Genomic DNA, 16,669 nt, shown 5'->3' with positions numbered 1-16,669 from the left:
CAATGAAGTTACTGTGAAAATCCCCTAGTCACCACGCTCCGCCGTCTGTTCAGGTACACTGAGGGAGAACTTAGCATGGCCAATGCACCTAACCTGCACATCTTTGGAGTGTGGGAGGAAACTGGAGCACCCGGAGGAAACCCACACAGACATGGGGAGAATGTGCAGACTCCACACAGGCAGTGACCCAAGCCAGGAATCGAACCCGGGTCCCTGGCGCAGTGAAGCAGCTGTGCGAACAACTGTGCCACGGTGCCGCCCTATATAACCGTTGTAATGCATTCATCCATTCCTTAAATATTAGCCAAAGATTGTCTTGACAGGATAGATATAGAGAAGATGTTTCTCTTTCTGGGAGACCAAAACTACAGACCATAAATATATGATAACGCAATTCAGGAGAAAGTTCTGTTCTCAAGAGATTGGGTAGAAAACGTGACTACAGTGATTGAGGTGAATAGCATTGGTGTACTTGAAGGGGAAGTTAGGTAAGTGCATGAGGAAGATAGGGATAGAAGGATGTTGAAGAGGCTCAAGTGAAGTGTCAAGACCAACACTGACATGTTGGGCCAAATGGCTCATTTCTGTTCTGTAAATTCAACCTAAAGGACAATAGAGAAAGGAAACACAAACTCTGCAAATGAGATGATCGCTGTAGTCTCCCCACATGTTGGCAAAGGCAGAGATTTCAATTGCCTGCCGTTGAAATGGCCCCAGGGCCCCCGCATTCGGCTGGACAACAAACGCTGCACCCTTCTTGTGACAGAGCAGTGCGTCCGCAAACTCTGTGAGAAGAGAAGAGGTGGAGAAGGAAAAGATAAAAGATCTGGTAGGAGTGTGTAACAAATTCTTTCACAACTGAGATCCATTCCAGGACCCCAACACATAATTTAGAATGGCATTCCACAGAAGCCAAATGCGGGCAACTGGGACTAGCTTACTGGTTAAAAAAAGGGGCGGAATGGACAAGTTGGGCCGAAGGGCCTGTTTCCATGCTGTAAACCTCTGTGACTCTGTAACAACTGAATCCCTACAGTACAGAAGGAGGCCATTGGGCCCATTGATCCTGCACCGACTACAATCCCACCAGGCCCTATCCCCGTACCTCCACGCATTTACCCTGCTAATCCCCCTAATTTACACATCTTGGGACACTAAGGGGCAATTTAGTATGGCCAATCCATCTAATCCGCACATCTTTGGAGTGTGGGAGGAAACCGGAGCACCCGGAGGAAACCCACGCAGACATGGGGAGAATGTGCAAACACCACACAGTGGCCCAAGGCCGGGATTGAACCCGGGTCCCTGGCACTGCGAGGCAGCAGTGCTAACCATTGTGCCACAGTGCCGCCCCGTTCCCTGTACAGGAGGGAGTGCTGCACTGTTGGAAGTGCAGTTATTCAGATAAAGCTTTGCACTGAAGGCGCAACTGTCAGCTCAGGTGGATGTAGAAGATCCCACAGTACTATATTGAGGAGAGCAGGGTTTAAAGCCTCATCTGAAAGATGGCATCTCCAGCACTACAGAACTCCCCAAGTACTTCACTGAAGTGTTGGCCCAGCTTTTTATGCTCAAGACTGTGTGGCACTTGAACCCATGAACTTCTGATCAGATAAGAGTCTGGCAGCAAGCCGTGAGACCATCAGAGCTAGGGGCTGGCTGCATGTCCCAACAAAGGAGCTGAGAGACCATCAGAGCCACAGCTCCTTCCCAATGATGGAGCCACCAGGATGAGTGATCACGACAGGGCGGCACGGTAGCACAGTGGTTAGCACTGCTGCTTCACAGCTCCAGGGACCTGGGTTCGATTCCCGGCTCGGGTCACTGTCTGTGTGGAGTTTGCACATTCTCCTCGTGTCTGCGTGGGTTTCCTCCGGGTGCTCCGGTTTCCTCCCACAGTCCAAAGATGTGCGGGTTAGGTTGATTGGCCATTCTAAAATTGCCCCTTAGTGTCCTGAGATGCGTAGGTTAGAGGGATTAGCGGGTAAATGTGTAGGGATATGGGAGTAGGGGCTGGGTGGGATTGTGGTCGGTGCAGACTCAATGGGCCGAATGGCCTGTTTCTGCACTGTAGGGTTTCTATGTCTAAAACTGACTACGCCCCCACCCTTCCACACCAATGGCCCCATCACTGACCACATACTCCCCCCACCCCCAGCACTTTGTCCAACACTTTCTGTTTTCATACACTTGAACGTATAAACTGGGCCGACACTTCAGCACAAAAATGAAGGAATCCTGCTTCACAGAAGCTGCCAAATTGAGGGTCAGTCTGCCTGTTCAGAGTTTTAAGTTTTAAATTTATTTATTAGTTCCACAAGTAGGCTTACATTAACACTGCAATGAAGTTACTGTGAAAATCCCCTCACTCCGGCGCCTGTTTGGGTACACATTTAGCGTGGCCAATGCTCATAACCAACAAGTCTTTCAGACTGTGGGAGGAAACCGGAGCACCCGGAGGAAACCCACGCAGACACGGGGAGAATGTGCAGACTCCACACAGACAGCGACCCAAGCCGGGAATCGAACCCGGGTCCCTGGCGCTGTGAGGCAGCAGTGAAGCAAGTCACAATATAAAACATTTATTTATTTTCCTATTTACAGTCTGTGGTATTTTTCTGAGCCTGGGAAGCAGGCTTTACCCCGAGACACTAATGGGCTCCTGATACTGTTTAATTGGCATGTTTGCAGTGAGGGTATAACGTCCTGTGTTCTTACCTCGCTTCAGTTGGTTCTGTGACTTGCTTGGACCTTCTGTAAGGCTCACCGTTTTCTTAAGAAGGGGTGCTCTGGAGCTTTAATAGGAGAACAGAGTACAGAGTTATCTTTCCGGTATGCTATAAATAATACACGATTGTTGGGAAATAAGTGGGAATATCTTGGTCAGTTGTCCTCATGTGGTTCAGCATCAAATTCTGTTTGATAATTGCTCATGTGAAGCATCAGGGGAGGCATTAACTCGGTTGGATAAATTCGGTTTGTTCTCTCTGGAACAATGGAGGTTGAGGGGTGACCTGATAGAGGTTTACAAGATTATGAGGGCCATGGACAGAGTGGATAGTCAGATGCTCTTTCCGAGGGTAGAAAAGTCAAGTACTCAGGGACATAGGGTTAAGGTGCGTGGGGAGAAGTTTAGAGGAGATGTGCGAGGCAAGTTTTTACTCAGTGGGTGGTGAATGTCTGGAACGCGCTGCCTGGGGAGGTGGTGGGAGCAGGTACGATAGCGACATGAATAGGATGGGAATGGAAGGATACGGACTCTGTAAGTGCATTCAGTTTTAGTTTAGGCAGGCATCATGGTCGGTGCAGGCTTGGAGGGCCGAAGGGCCTGTTCCTGTGCTGTACTGTTCTTTGTTCTTTGTAAAGGCACTATATAAATGCAAGTTGTTGTTTTTAGAGTTTGAGTCAGGAGTGGGTTTTGAAGAAGGTTCTTTAACGGAGATATAGATGGGAGATAGCTTTGGAAGGGAGCACATAGGCAGCTACTGGTATGGTTGTCACTGGTGAGGGGAAATAGAGGGTGGGTACACAAGAAGATGGAATCATAGAAAGGGAGGGTTCCAGGCAGCTAATTGTAGAACTAGAGGAGATTAGAGAGATAGGAAGCAGCGAGGCCATCAAACCATGCGATGCTGGAGGAGTAAGAGCCAATATAGGGCAGCAAGCATAAAGATAATGAGTGAGTGGGATACGGTATGCTGGCCAGTTTTGGATGAGCTAAGAAAATGGGAAGTCTGAGAATCATACAATGGTTACTGCACAGAAAGAGGCCATTCGGCCTGTCATCTCTGTGCTGGCTCTCTGTAAAAGCCTCTCAACTAGTCCCACTCCCCTGCCTTTCCCGATAGCCCTGCAATGTCATTCTCTTCAGGTAACGACCCAATGAAAGCCAAGGTAAAATCTGCCTTCACCACAGTCTCAGAGAGTGTGTTCCGGATTCACTTCATAAAAAAGCTTTTCCTCGTGTCTTCACTGCTGCTTTTGCCAAACAAATCTGTATCCTCCGTTTTAAGTCCGTAGAGTCGTATGGACCTGAAAGGTTGACTCTCTGTTTCCGCAGATACTCATGATGTGGAGATGCCGGCGTTGGACTGGGGTAAACACAGTAAGAAGTCTCACAACACCAGGTTAAAGTCCAACAGGTTTATTTGGTAGCAAATACCATAAGCTTTCGGAGAGCTGCCCCTTCGTCAGATGGAGTGCTGTATCCATCTGACGAAGGAGCTGTGCTCCGAAAGCTTATGGTATTTGCTACCAAATAAACCTGTTGGACTTTAACCTGGTGTTGTGAGACTTCTTACTCCACAGATACTGCCAGACCTGCTGCGTTTTCCAGCATTTTCTGTTTTTACTTCAGAAACTTCCAGCATTCAGGAATTTAGTGGGAATGGGGCAAGGAAACAGAGGTCTCAAAACTGATGTGAATTCGGAAAGGGCATGCATGGTTGATATTGACCCTTGACAATGGTCCTGGAATTTAAGAAATCAAAACATTAATCCGCTGTAGATGTGTTACAGGATTGGAGCAATGGAAATTGGGAATGCACAAGAATGCATTATATCGGAGGTGATAGACGAGTGCTGGAAACTCAGCTAATATTCTGGGGACCTGAGTTCAAATCCTGCCACAGCAGCTGGTGGAATTTGAATTCACTAAAATAATCTGGAATTAAGAATCTAACGATGACCATGAAACCATTGTTGGAAAAGTCCATCTGGTTCACTCATGTCCTTTAGGGAAGGAAATCTGTTGTCCTTACCCGGTCTGGCCTACATGTGACTCCAGAGCCATAGCAGTGTGGTTGACTCTCAACTGCTGGCCAGCCGGCAACACCCATGTCCCACGAATGAATATTTTAAAAAAACAAGAGACCAGGAACAAAGAGATCTTGGAGGATTATCGAAGATTTATATAAATTAAAATGTAAGAGATTTAGCATAGACAGCAGGGAATTTTATTTTTACAGCGGTGGCTTTCATCCTCAACACTGATGCCCCATCCATTGACTCTGTATACACTCCCTGCTGCCTCAGAAAAGCAGCCAACATAATTAAGGACCCCACGCACCCCGGACATTCTCTCTTCCACCTTCTTCCATCGGGAAAAAGATACAAAAATCTGAAGTCATGTTACCAACCGACTCAAGAACAGCTTCTTCCCTGCTGCTGTCAGACTTTTGAATGGACCTACCTCATATTAAGTTGATCTTTCTCTACACCCGAGCTATGACTGTAACACTACATTCTGCACTCTCTCATTTCCTTCTCTATGTACATTGTGCTTTGTCTGTATAGTGCGCAACAATACTTTTCACTGTATACTAATACAAGGGACAATAAGCAATCAAATCAAATCAATGTTGATGTTACTGCTCATGTGGAGAATAAGGACCAGCACAGGGTGACTGGGCAGGAATCTGTGTTGTGATTTCTATGCGATTCTATTTCACTAAGTAGATGTTTCCCATTCTGGATGATGTGGAGATGCCGGCGTTGGACTGGGAATGGGCACAGTAAGATTCTGGATGAGCATTGCTGGAAATATGAGCACCTTAGGGCCTGGTTCTGTGCCTGTGCTACTTTCTGACTGCTCGCCTGACTGGGCATCAGCCTGCTGCCTGTAGGAGGCACTGGAGGGCAGCTGCTGAAGTATTCCACCTCCAGGTTGAATGATGCTGGAATGGCGGTATCGTTGGTGATCAGCAACTGCCTCTTCACCGTGCCGTTCACCATCATGTCAGCGAAGTCCAGAAGCAGCTTCTCACTGTGTAAAGAAGACACTGTGGGGTTAAGATTGAAATGTACGAAAACTACACCAGTTTGGCAAACAATGGACAAAAGAGCAGTGGTTGTGGTCATGTGTATAGCGCTTACCTCTCCTGGTAGCTGTCAGCAGGAAGGCTGTACGTGACGCTCAGGTCCTTTGGTTTAGCCAATATCTCCAGTAGAAGTGGCTCTTTCATCTCCTCCACTGTGCATGGCAGCATCACACCGCACAGTTCATGCTGAAAGGAAGCATCACATAACACACAAAGGCAATGGCATTTGGTCAGATACCTGGAAACTGAACACATACTCCAGAAAAATCCACAATTGCATTAAAGCCTGACTCAATCCAATTATATATCTACCTGAAGAAGAGCAAATTGAAATCAGATTATAGAAGACCTTCATTTTAGCTTCACTATAATAAGTAGACTAGGTTAAGGGCGGCACGGTAGCACAGTGGTTAGCACTGCTGCTTCACAGCTCCAGGGTCCCAGGTTCGATTCCCGGCTCGGGTCACTGTCTGTGTGGAGTTTGCACATTCTCCTCGTGTCTGCGTGGGTTTTCTCCGGGTGATCCGGTTTCCTCCCACAGTCCAAAGATGTGCGGGTTAGGTTGATTGGCCAGGTTAAAAATTGCCCCTTAGAGTCCTAGGATGCGTAGGTTAAAGGGATTAGCGGGTAAAATATGTGGGGGTAGGGCCTGGGTGGGATTGTGGTCGGTGCAGACTCGATGGGCCGAATGGCCTCCTTCTGCACTGTAGCGTTTCTATGATAAGGTAAGTATAAAGTGCCTTATATTTAGCGAGAATTCACAATGTGCTTGGAACAATGTATGCAAAGGTATTATAAACTGTATAACCACAGTTTAACAAGGCATTACGAAATTAAACTGTATTAACATAGAAACATAGAAACCCTACAGTGCAGAAGGAGGCCATTCGGCCCATCGAGTCTGCACCGACCACAATCCCACCCAGGCCCTACCCCCACACATTTTACCCGCTAATCCCTCTAACCTACACATCCCAGGACTCTAAGGGACAATTTTTAACCTGGCCAATCAACCTAACCCACACATCTTTGGACTGTGGGAGGAAACCAGAGCACCTGGAGGAAACCCACGCAGACACGAGGAGAATGTGCAAACTCCACACAGACAGTGACCCGAGCCGGGAATCGAACCCGGGACCCTGGAGCTGTGAAGCAGCAGTGCTAACCACTGTGCTACCGTGCCGTTTTGTAAACCTTGGCCAATGGGCGATCTAGCTGCTCAGCATGATGGGAAACACAGTGGTATGCAGACCAAATTCGTTTAACGCAATGGAGTACAGAAAGGCAGCTTTTCTTGTCGGCTTGGGCTACGCGGGAGCGAGTTTAATTAGAAGTCCTGAATGTATGGTCGTATATTCACTCCTGGGTTAGCGAGGCTGGTGCAAGCTGATGAGAGAGGCCGGGTTCGGGCAAAAGAATGACTCCTTTCGCCAATTAAAATTCGCAGATGTTAGCTGTGGTCTTGGATATACTGGATGTATGTGGGTTAGGTCTCCTAGGTAACGGGTTGGGAACCTTGGGTGCAATGAGCTTATGGTCTCCTAATCCTGTTGACAGGTTAATCGAAGGTAATACTGTGTAATATTGTAACTGGACCCTCCAGTTTGAAAGACAGGCTAGGCAGGATATTGAAGTGCTCAGGACAGTATATCAATTCTACGTTTGTAATGTTAAGTCAGAGAGGATAGTCGACCCTCATTGGCTGTCTCTTTCTCCTGATGCATGCATTAGCAAATAAATTCCTTTTCATTCTTTAACTACATGCTGACTTTCGTAGTCTAGGTATTGGTTGAGTGAGATCAACTGAGTACAAGACACGCTTCCGAAGATTCCTCTGACAGGACCCTAACACCCAACAGATAGGTTGCTGTCCATCGGGGGTTTTTGGAGCCCATGAACCTGAGGTTATAAATAGGCTTGCCAATCTTCCTGGAGTCTTCAAGAATTGGAGATTATTCTCCAGGACAGTACTGGGAGCAACACCCAGGAGAAAAATCATAAAAGGTTTTAAAAAATGTCTTTCAACACATTTGGTTATTAGTTATAAAGATGACGGGAAACAAGGTTGTGAGACTAACATTCAAGAACTCCCCAATCGGCTAATGAAGAGGCTGTTGATTTTACAAGTAAAGTTTATTTATCAGTGACACAGGTAGGCTTACATTAACACTGCAATGAAGTTACTGTGAAAATCCCCTAGTCGCCACACTTCAGCGCCTGTTCGGAGGGAGGGAGAATTTAGCACGGCCAATGCACCTAACCAGCACGTCTTTCAGACTGTGGGAGAAAACCAGAGCACCCGGGGGAAACCCACGCTGACACGGGGAGAACGTACATAGAACACAGAACATTACAGCGCAGTACAGGCCCTTCGACCCTCGAAGTACAGATGCCGCACAGGCAGTGACACAAGGAATTGAACCCGGGTCCCTGGTGCTGTGAGGCAGCAGTGCCAACCACTGTGCCACCATGCCGCCCCAATTGGCTGTGGGAAGCTATGGCATTGTGTGATTGGACATGTCGGGCGACCAATGGGGGAAGTGTGAAGGGCCGAGACCATTGGAGGAAGAAGGTCATGTGGGGTTCATTGGATTGCTCTTTCAAAGAGTTAAAACAGGCATGATGGCAACATCATAAACCTCTTATCGGAACACCGCAACCTAATGGCATTTGCTAATGCTGACTCCATCATGTTCTTGTACACTCACCAAGCTAAAAGTTGTCAATTCCACACACACCTCCGCCTCTTCATTTGGTCCCAAAATGCAACTTGCTGGGTTGGCGGTGACTCTACATTGATGTGCTTCAGTTTCATGCAGCTTATTAACAAAGATAGACACACAAAATCAAACGGGTATTACTGAGGCAACAGCTAGCATTTATACCACGCCTCCCATGTTGAAGAAGATTTCAGAGTGGCTCGCTGGAAATTGCAGGGATATTGGTTGGACTGAAAATTCGGGTCAAAGAGATAGGCTGTTAAGCAAGGGAATGAGGTAATAAAGGTAACATGGTTGTGGAAAACGGTTCCAAGAAATAGGGGCTCAAACTGGCACAGACGGTGCAACCTGGAATGTAGGGTTCGGTGAAGAGTGGACAAGAAGGACGGAAACAAAGAAAGAGATCTTAAAACGAGGCAGCGAGTGGTGCTTAAAAAGGACAATTACGGGTATGTGGAAGTTTGTAAGATGTCCAAGGGTGTTTCACAGGAGTGTTATCAAACAAACATAGACCCTGAGTGGGTGTTGCTGGCTGGCCAGCATTATTGCCCATCCCTAGTTGCCCGAGGGCAGTTGAGAATCAACCACATTGCTGTGGCTCTGGAGTCACATGTCGGCCAGACCAGGTAAGGACGGCAGATTTCCTTCCCTAAAGGACATCAGTGAACCAGGTGGGTTTTTCTGACAATCGACAATGGTTTCATGGTCATCAGTAGATTCTTAATTCCAGATATTTTTTTTAATTGAACTCAAATTCCACCATCTGCCGTGGTGGGATTCGAACCCGGGCCCCCAGAGCATCAGCTGAGTTTCTAGATTAATGTAGCAACAATACCACAAAGCCATTGTTTCCCCTCGAGGCCACACATTTTAGGAGGAAAATTTGGTGATAATATGTATGATAATTGATAGCAGTGACGTGATTTAGTTTGTGTGTGAGATGGCTCAAGTCTATCAAACAGCCTCCCATAAACATGCACTGTGTAATCAATAAATGCATTGAGACATCACAAAGTATATAAGTATGGGTGCATTTTCCCAAGGATTGCACTGTTGGATTGATACTGCAATTGTTTGCCTGTCGGACCTACCTCTCCCCAGGTGTATTTTGCTGGCAGCAGTGTCTGGTTGAAGAGTTTCACCGTTTCCCGAGCTGGGATCCCAATGTAGACTTCTTTGAAAGTGACAGCACAGGACAGCAAACACACCCGTACCTCCTGGACTTCAGCTTGCACTGCAATGTAACTAGTGAGAGAAACAGTATTTATCAAACCTTTCACTGCGTATGACCACATTTCCAAATGCTGTGGTTTGGTTAGGATATTATGGCACAGTGGCACAGTGGTTAGCACTGCTGCCTTCGATTCCCACTTGGGTCACGGTCTGTTTGCACATTCTCCCCGTGTCTGCGTGGGTTTCCTCCGGGTGCTCCTGTTTCCTCCCACAGTCTAAAGATTAGGTGGAAAGGTTAGGTGGATTGGCTATGCTAAATTGCCCCCTAGTGTCAGGGGGGTTAGTAGGGTAAATAAGTAGGATTATGGGGATAAGGGCTGGGTGGGATTGTGGTCGGTGCGGACGCGATGGGCTGAATGGCCTCCTTCTGCACTGTAGAGATTCTATGATTAAACCGATATCGTGCCTGCCCTCCCAGGTGGATGTAGAAGGTCCCGTGGCTCTATCCTGAAGAAGGATAGGGCTCGGTTTCCTGGCCAATATTTATCTCTCAATCAACATCATTATCACATTGCTGTTTGTGGGAGCTTGCTGTGTACAAATTGACTGCCACATTTCCAACATTACAATAGTGACTACACGGCACAATGGCAAAATGATTAGCACTGCTATCTCACAGCACCAGGGACCCAGGTTCGATTCCAGCCTTAGGTCACTGTCTGTGCAGAATTTGCATGTTCTTCCCGTGTCTGCGTGGGTTTCCTGAACAGGCGCCGGAGTGTGGCGACTCGGGGATTTTCAGTTACTTCATTGCAGTGTTAATGTAAACCTACTTGTGACTAATAAACAAACTAAAAAAATACAACAGGCTTCACTGTCCTCTGGGTCAAGATCCCGGCGCTCCCTCTCTAACAGCACTGTGGCTGTACCTATGCCACGTGGACTGCAGTGGTTCAAGAAGGTGGCTCACTACAACCTTCTCAAGGACAATTATGGATGGGCAATAAATTCTGGTTTAGCCAATGTTGCCCCCAACCAATGAATGAATTTTTAAAAAGCGTTCCCTGGGCGGCACGGTAGCACAGTGGTTAGCACTGCTGCTTCACAGCTCCAGGGTCCCGGGTTCGATTCCGGGCTCGGGTCACTGTCTGTGTGGAGTTTGCACATTCTCCTCGTGTCTGCGTGGGTTTCCTCCGGGTGCTCCGGTTTCCTCCCACAGTCTGAAGATGTGCGGGTTAGGTTGATTGGCCAGGTTAAAAATTGCCCCTTAGAGTCCTGGGATGCATAGGTTAGAGGGATTAGCGGGTAAATATGTGGGGGTAGGGATTGTGGTCGGTGCAGACTCGATGGGCCGAATGGCCTCTTTCTATACTGTAGGGTTTCTATGGTTTCTATGATTTCTATGAGAGAGAGGCAATGGGAGGTTTTCTTGCCGGTTCTCCTGCCGACTTGCAATATCTTTGTCGCCTCCATTAAATACCACCTTTATGCCCTCCTCACAACTTGTTTTCCCACCTACCATCAACATTTTTGACACAATACAGTCATTAATGTAGATTGTAAATAGTTGAGGCCCCAGTCCCGATTCCTCTTTGCCAATGTGAAAATAACCTATTTATCTCAACTGTCTATGTGCTGTCACTTAGCAAATCCTCCATCCATGCTCACATATTACCCCCAACACCCTGAGCTCTTATGGTTACCTTTTGTGTGGCACCTTTCTGAAAGCCTTTTGGAAGTTCAAATCCACCACACCTACTGGTTCTCCTTTACCCATGCTGGAAACCGTGGAGGAAGCTGACTGGCCCTGTTTACCTTGTACTTCCATTTTCTACTTTCAACTCGAGAACGGTCTTCAGGCTTTGACACTTGGTCGGTGTAAACACGACGGTCACATGTTCCTCGGCTAGTGGCGGCAGTTCCCCACTAGATGGGTCAAAGGTAAACTGCGAGACCTGCAATCAGACAATGGGCTGTGTCACACATCTCTCAAGAAGGTTCAAGAAGGCGCCTCACCATCATCTTCTCGAGGATAATTGGGGATGGGTAACAATAGCTGGTCTCGTCAGCGACACCCACATTCCGTGAAAGATTAACAAACAGTTAGCCCCCAAACACCCTAACGGCTTGCCAGGCCACTTCAGGGAGCATTAAGAAAGAAATGAAAGATTTGAATTGATAAGAACAAAGAACAAAGAACAGTACAGCACAGGAAACAGGCCCTTCGGCCCTCCAAGCCTGTGCCGCTCCATGGTCCAACTAGATATGGCATTTTTCACGACTTCGGAATGTCCCAATACACTTCACAGCCAGTTAAGTACTTTTGCAGTTGTTACGATCCCAGTTGGTGTTACTACTGAACAGGAAGATCCCAGAATGGAACCCTGGCTCAAAAGATCGTAACTTTTACTTTTTTAGAATGCGTGGAGGATTGCCAATAGTTTTAAACAACAAGAAAAAAACATTTATTAAAGATGAAGTTTATTATAATATAATACTCCTTCACTCCACCCCTGGCTTCATAAATGTACAGAGATTTCAAGGATAACACCCCACTCTGAAACCAAATGGCTGACGCCACTCACTTGATCTTTGTGGATTACTCCTCACATTCCCCTCAGAGGATTGTCATATGAATGTTTCTAAACACCACTTGAAAGAAAACACACTTTAAAATCTTCTTTCAAACAGTGCTTTCCATCAGCTATTTTCATCAAGAATCCAGTTCCAGATTTTCCAACTATCCTTTCATACAAAGCTTCCTCTTTTCTGTTTTAATGAGGGTCCATCTTCAGGTTTTCCAATTCTCTTTCCAGGATTCCTATGTCTGGAATGCTTTTACCCAAACTCTGAGATCCAACCACCGATTGCTCCACAATTATAGTTAAGAAAGCGTTCCACTATAGCTAAGAAAACCCACTAGTGCCTCTATTTTTTAAAAGGCTAAGGAAATTGGGCATATCAGCTATGACTCTCACCAACCTTTACAGATGCACCATAGAAAGCATTCTTTCAGGTTGTATCACAGCTTGGTATGGCTCCTGCTCTGCCCAAGACTGCAAGGAACTACAAAAGGTCGTGAATGTAGCCCAATCCATTATGCAAACCAGCCTCCCATCCATTGACTCTGTCTACACTTCCCGATGCCTCGGCAAAGCAGCCAGCATAATTAAGGATTCACTCACTCCGGACATTCTCTCTTCCACCTTCTGTCGGGAAAAAGGTACAAAAGTCTGAGGTCACATACCAACCGACTCAAGAACAGCTTCTTCCCTGCTGCTGTCAGACTTTTGAATGGACCTACCTTGCATTAAATTGATCTTTCTCTACACCCTAGCTATGACTGTAACATTACATTCTGCACTCTCCTTTCCTTCTCTATGAACGGTATATGTTGTCTGTATAGCACGCAAGAAATAATATTTTTCACTGTATGCTAATACATGTGACAATATTAAATCAAATCAGATCAAATCAAATTATTTCAATAACATCTTACAAACTGTGGTCAGATATCACGAACCTTAGAGCCATTTCAGATATCTTTCTGGTTTCTGACTAGCCAACTCTTTTTCAGGTGTCTTCACTGCACGGTATCCTATTTCCTCTGTTCTTTCAACTTCAGGCTTCCTGGAAACTCCTTTTCATTTCTGTCACCAGCTTTCTTAACCATTATTCCATTGTATGGCTTTTCTTCTAGCAAAGCTGAGAGAGATGTTTCCTCTCCAGCTGGCTGTCATCAATTATTATGAATTCAGTTTTAAAAAACCCACAAGAAGCCTTCCTACCCTAAAGGTGCCCCTGGTTGCTAAGCAACCACTCTTTCTTTCTCCAAGCTTTTCAGGTTGATAGAGGCTTTTGTAATTGTAATTCATGCCTGTGGTGTTTCACACCCCATCACTTCAACCACTTTCAGATTTGCTGACCGCGTGGGATATTCACTGCTTGCTGAAGTCCAGGTCTGAGGCATTCAAGTCAGACGACCTGACCTATACAAGAAATGATGTGGAGATGCCGGCGTTGGACTGGGGTAAACACAGTAAGAAGTTTAACAACACCAGGTTAAAGTCCAACAGGTTTATTTGGTAGCAAAAGCCACACAAGCTTTCGGAGCGGCAAGCCCCTTCTTCAGGTGAGTGGGAATTCTGTTCACAAACAGAGCATATAAAGACACAACCTCAATTTACATGAATAATGGTTGGAATGCGAATACTTACAACTAATCAAGTCTTTAAGTCTTGGTGTGCATGTAGATGGTGTAGTTCCTTTGTCTCGTCTGCTTGGCAGAGTTTCGCAGCCGGTCTGCATCCTGAGCGCAAGTTGAGAATATGGACTTAAAGACTTGATTAGTTGTAAGTATTCGCATTCCAACCATTATTCATGTAAATTGAGGTTGTGTCTTTATATGCCCTGTTTGTGAACAGAATTCCCACTCACCTGAAGAAGGGGCTTGGGGCTCCGAATGCTTGTGTGGCTTTTGCTACCAACTAAACCTGTTGGACTTTAACCTGGTGTTGTTAAACTTCTTACTATACAAGAAAGCCAGATATGATCTAAGGAGATCTATCAAAGATGCCAAAAGACAGTACCAGACCAAGCTAAAGTCCCAGGCTAGTCACGCGAACCCCCGCCGACTATGGCAAGGTCTGCAAGACATAACAGGCTACAAGATGAAGGCATGCAAAATCGCCAACTCCAACGCACCCCTCCCTGATGAGCTCAATGCATTCTATGAGCAAGAGGTCAGTGAGAACACGCTCCCCACCCTTGGGTGAACCTGTCTCTGAGGTCACCATTGCCAATGTCAGAGCAGCTTTCTCGAAGGTCAACCCATGGAAAGCGACTGGCCCAGGTGCGGTACCCGGATGAGCACTCAGATCCTGCGCGGATCAGCTGGCGGGGGTATTCACAGATATCTTCAGCCTCTCTTTACAACAATCTGAGGTCCCTATCTGCTTCAAGAAGACGACCATCATCCCGGTACCTAAGAAAAGCCAAGCAGCATGCCTTAATGACTATCGGCCGGTGGCTCTGACATCCATCATTATGAAGTGCTTCGAAAGGTTAGTCATGGCACAAATCGATTCCGGCCTCCCTGATCCACTACAGTTCGCCTACCGCCGCAACAGGTCCATAGCAGACGCCATCTCCCTGGCCCTGCACTCAACCCTGGAACACCTAGATAACAAGGACACCTATATCAGACTCCTATTTATCGACTACAGCTCAGCCTTCAACACCATTATTCTTACGAAACTCATCTTCAAACTCCATGGCCTGGGGCTCGGTTCCTCCCTCTCGGACTAGATCCTGAACTTCCTAACTCACAGACCACAATCTGTAAGGATAGGCAACAACACCTCCTCCATGATCATCCTCAACACCGGTGCCCCACAAGGCTGTGTTCTCAGCCTCCAACTATACTCCTTATACACCTATTACTGTGCGGCCAAATTCCCCTCCAACTCGATTTTCAAGTTTGTTGATGACACCACCGTAGTGGGTCAGATCTCAAACAATGATGAGACAGAGTACAGGAATGAGATAGAGAATCTGGGGAACTGGTGTGGCAATAATAATCTCTCCCTCAATTTTAACAAGATGAAGGAGATTGTCATCGACTTCAGGAAACGTAGTGAAGTACATGCCCCTGTCTACATTAGGGATGAAGTGGAAATGGTTGAGTATTTCAAGTTTTTAGGTGTCCAGATCACCAACAACCTGTCCTGGTTCCCCCATGCTGACATTATAGTTAAGAAAGCCCGCCAACTTTCTCAGAAGACTAAGGAAATTTAGCATGTCGGCTACGACTCTCGCCAACTTTTACAGACGCACCATTGAAAACATTCTTTCTGGTTGTATCACAGCTTGGTCTGGCTCCTGCTCTGACCAAGACCGCAAGAAACTACAAAGGGTTGTGAACGAAGACCAGTCCATCACGCAAACCAGCCTCCCATCCATTGACTCTGTCTACACTTCCCACTGCCTCGGCAAAGCAGCCAGCATAATTAAGGACCACACGCACCCCGGACATTCTCTCTTCCACTTTCTTCCGTCAGGGAAAAAGATACAAAAGTTTGAGGTCACGTATCAACTGACTCAAGAACAGCTTCTTCCCTGCTGCTGTCAGACTTTTGAATCGACTCTACCTCGCATTAGGTTGATCTTTCTCTACACCCTAGCTATGACTGTAACACTACATTCTGCACCCTCTCCCTTCCTTCTCTATGCACGGTATGCTTTGTCTGTATAACGTGCAAGAAATAATACTTTTCACTGTATACTAATACATGTAACAATAATAAATTAAATCAAATCCTACCAGCGAAAATGGGATATGCCAGAAATGGGGATGGGACTTTGGATTTGAATCCCACCTTCCACTTTTTGAGGTCCATTGAGTTTACACAAGTACCTTACATTCCATAGCTGTTCTCACCTCTTCATCCTGTTCCCTCAGACACTCTGGACTCTCCTGGAAATGCCACAAAGCTGAAAGCTGGCAAGTGTTCTTGATCTGGATGGTGGCAATAGCCCTGGTTCCCAGCCTTGTCAGGCAAAAATCCAGAGATGGATGTTCAATGCACACCTGGGGACCCTGAAACAGCAACACAAGCATTAAATAGCAGAGTAATGCTGAAATGAAGGTGTAAATTGAAAGAGCATCAAATGGTTCAAGTGATGGGTATATTACCATCAGTCAGTCGTGACCAGCTGTGGAGCCCCGCGGTAGAAGGGAAGGGGGTCTGGGCTTGGTCACGAAGGCTGGCTGTTGGCAGCAAAGGCGGTGACAGGTCTTTGCTGCTCGCAGCACCAAAACCTGCACACGCACAATTGTGCCCTCTGCTTCTATCAGCCAGCTTTCGGGCAATTTAGGCCCACTCCCCCTGCTGGCGAATTTCAAGGTTGTTAATTTTATTTTGCCAGAGTGTAGTGAGATTCAACTTTTAAGTCACC

General features: G+C 46.6%; 1 protein-coding gene across 1 annotated transcript in view; it reads right to left on the bottom strand.

The window, feature by feature from the left end:
* The window catches only part of dlec1 (DLEC1 cilia and flagella associated protein), a 160,522-nt gene that overhangs the window by 40,573 nt on the left and 103,280 nt on the right, over positions 1–16,669 (bottom strand). The window contains exons 21-29 of the mRNA XM_078231113.1: positions 16,152–16,310; positions 11,528–11,667; positions 9,631–9,784; positions 8,528–8,638; positions 5,875–6,005; positions 5,581–5,764; positions 4,265–4,272; positions 2,719–2,795; positions 634–785 (exon numbers count right to left, since the gene is read on the bottom strand). Coding sequence (XP_078087239.1) covers positions 634–785; positions 2,719–2,795; positions 4,265–4,272; positions 5,581–5,764; positions 5,875–6,005; positions 8,528–8,638; positions 9,631–9,784; positions 11,528–11,667; positions 16,152–16,310 — 1,116 coding nt within the window. The remainder of the gene's footprint in view (positions 1–633; positions 786–2,718; positions 2,796–4,264; positions 4,273–5,580; positions 5,765–5,874; positions 6,006–8,527; positions 8,639–9,630; positions 9,785–11,527; positions 11,668–16,151; positions 16,311–16,669) is intronic.

Source organism: Mustelus asterias, chromosome 2 (genome assembly GCF_964213995.1).
Source record: "Mustelus asterias chromosome 2, sMusAst1.hap1.1, whole genome shotgun sequence".
In the NCBI taxonomy this organism is placed as follows: domain Eukaryota; kingdom Metazoa; phylum Chordata; class Chondrichthyes; order Carcharhiniformes; family Triakidae; genus Mustelus; species Mustelus asterias.
This window is presented reverse-complemented; position numbering and strand designations above follow the sequence as displayed.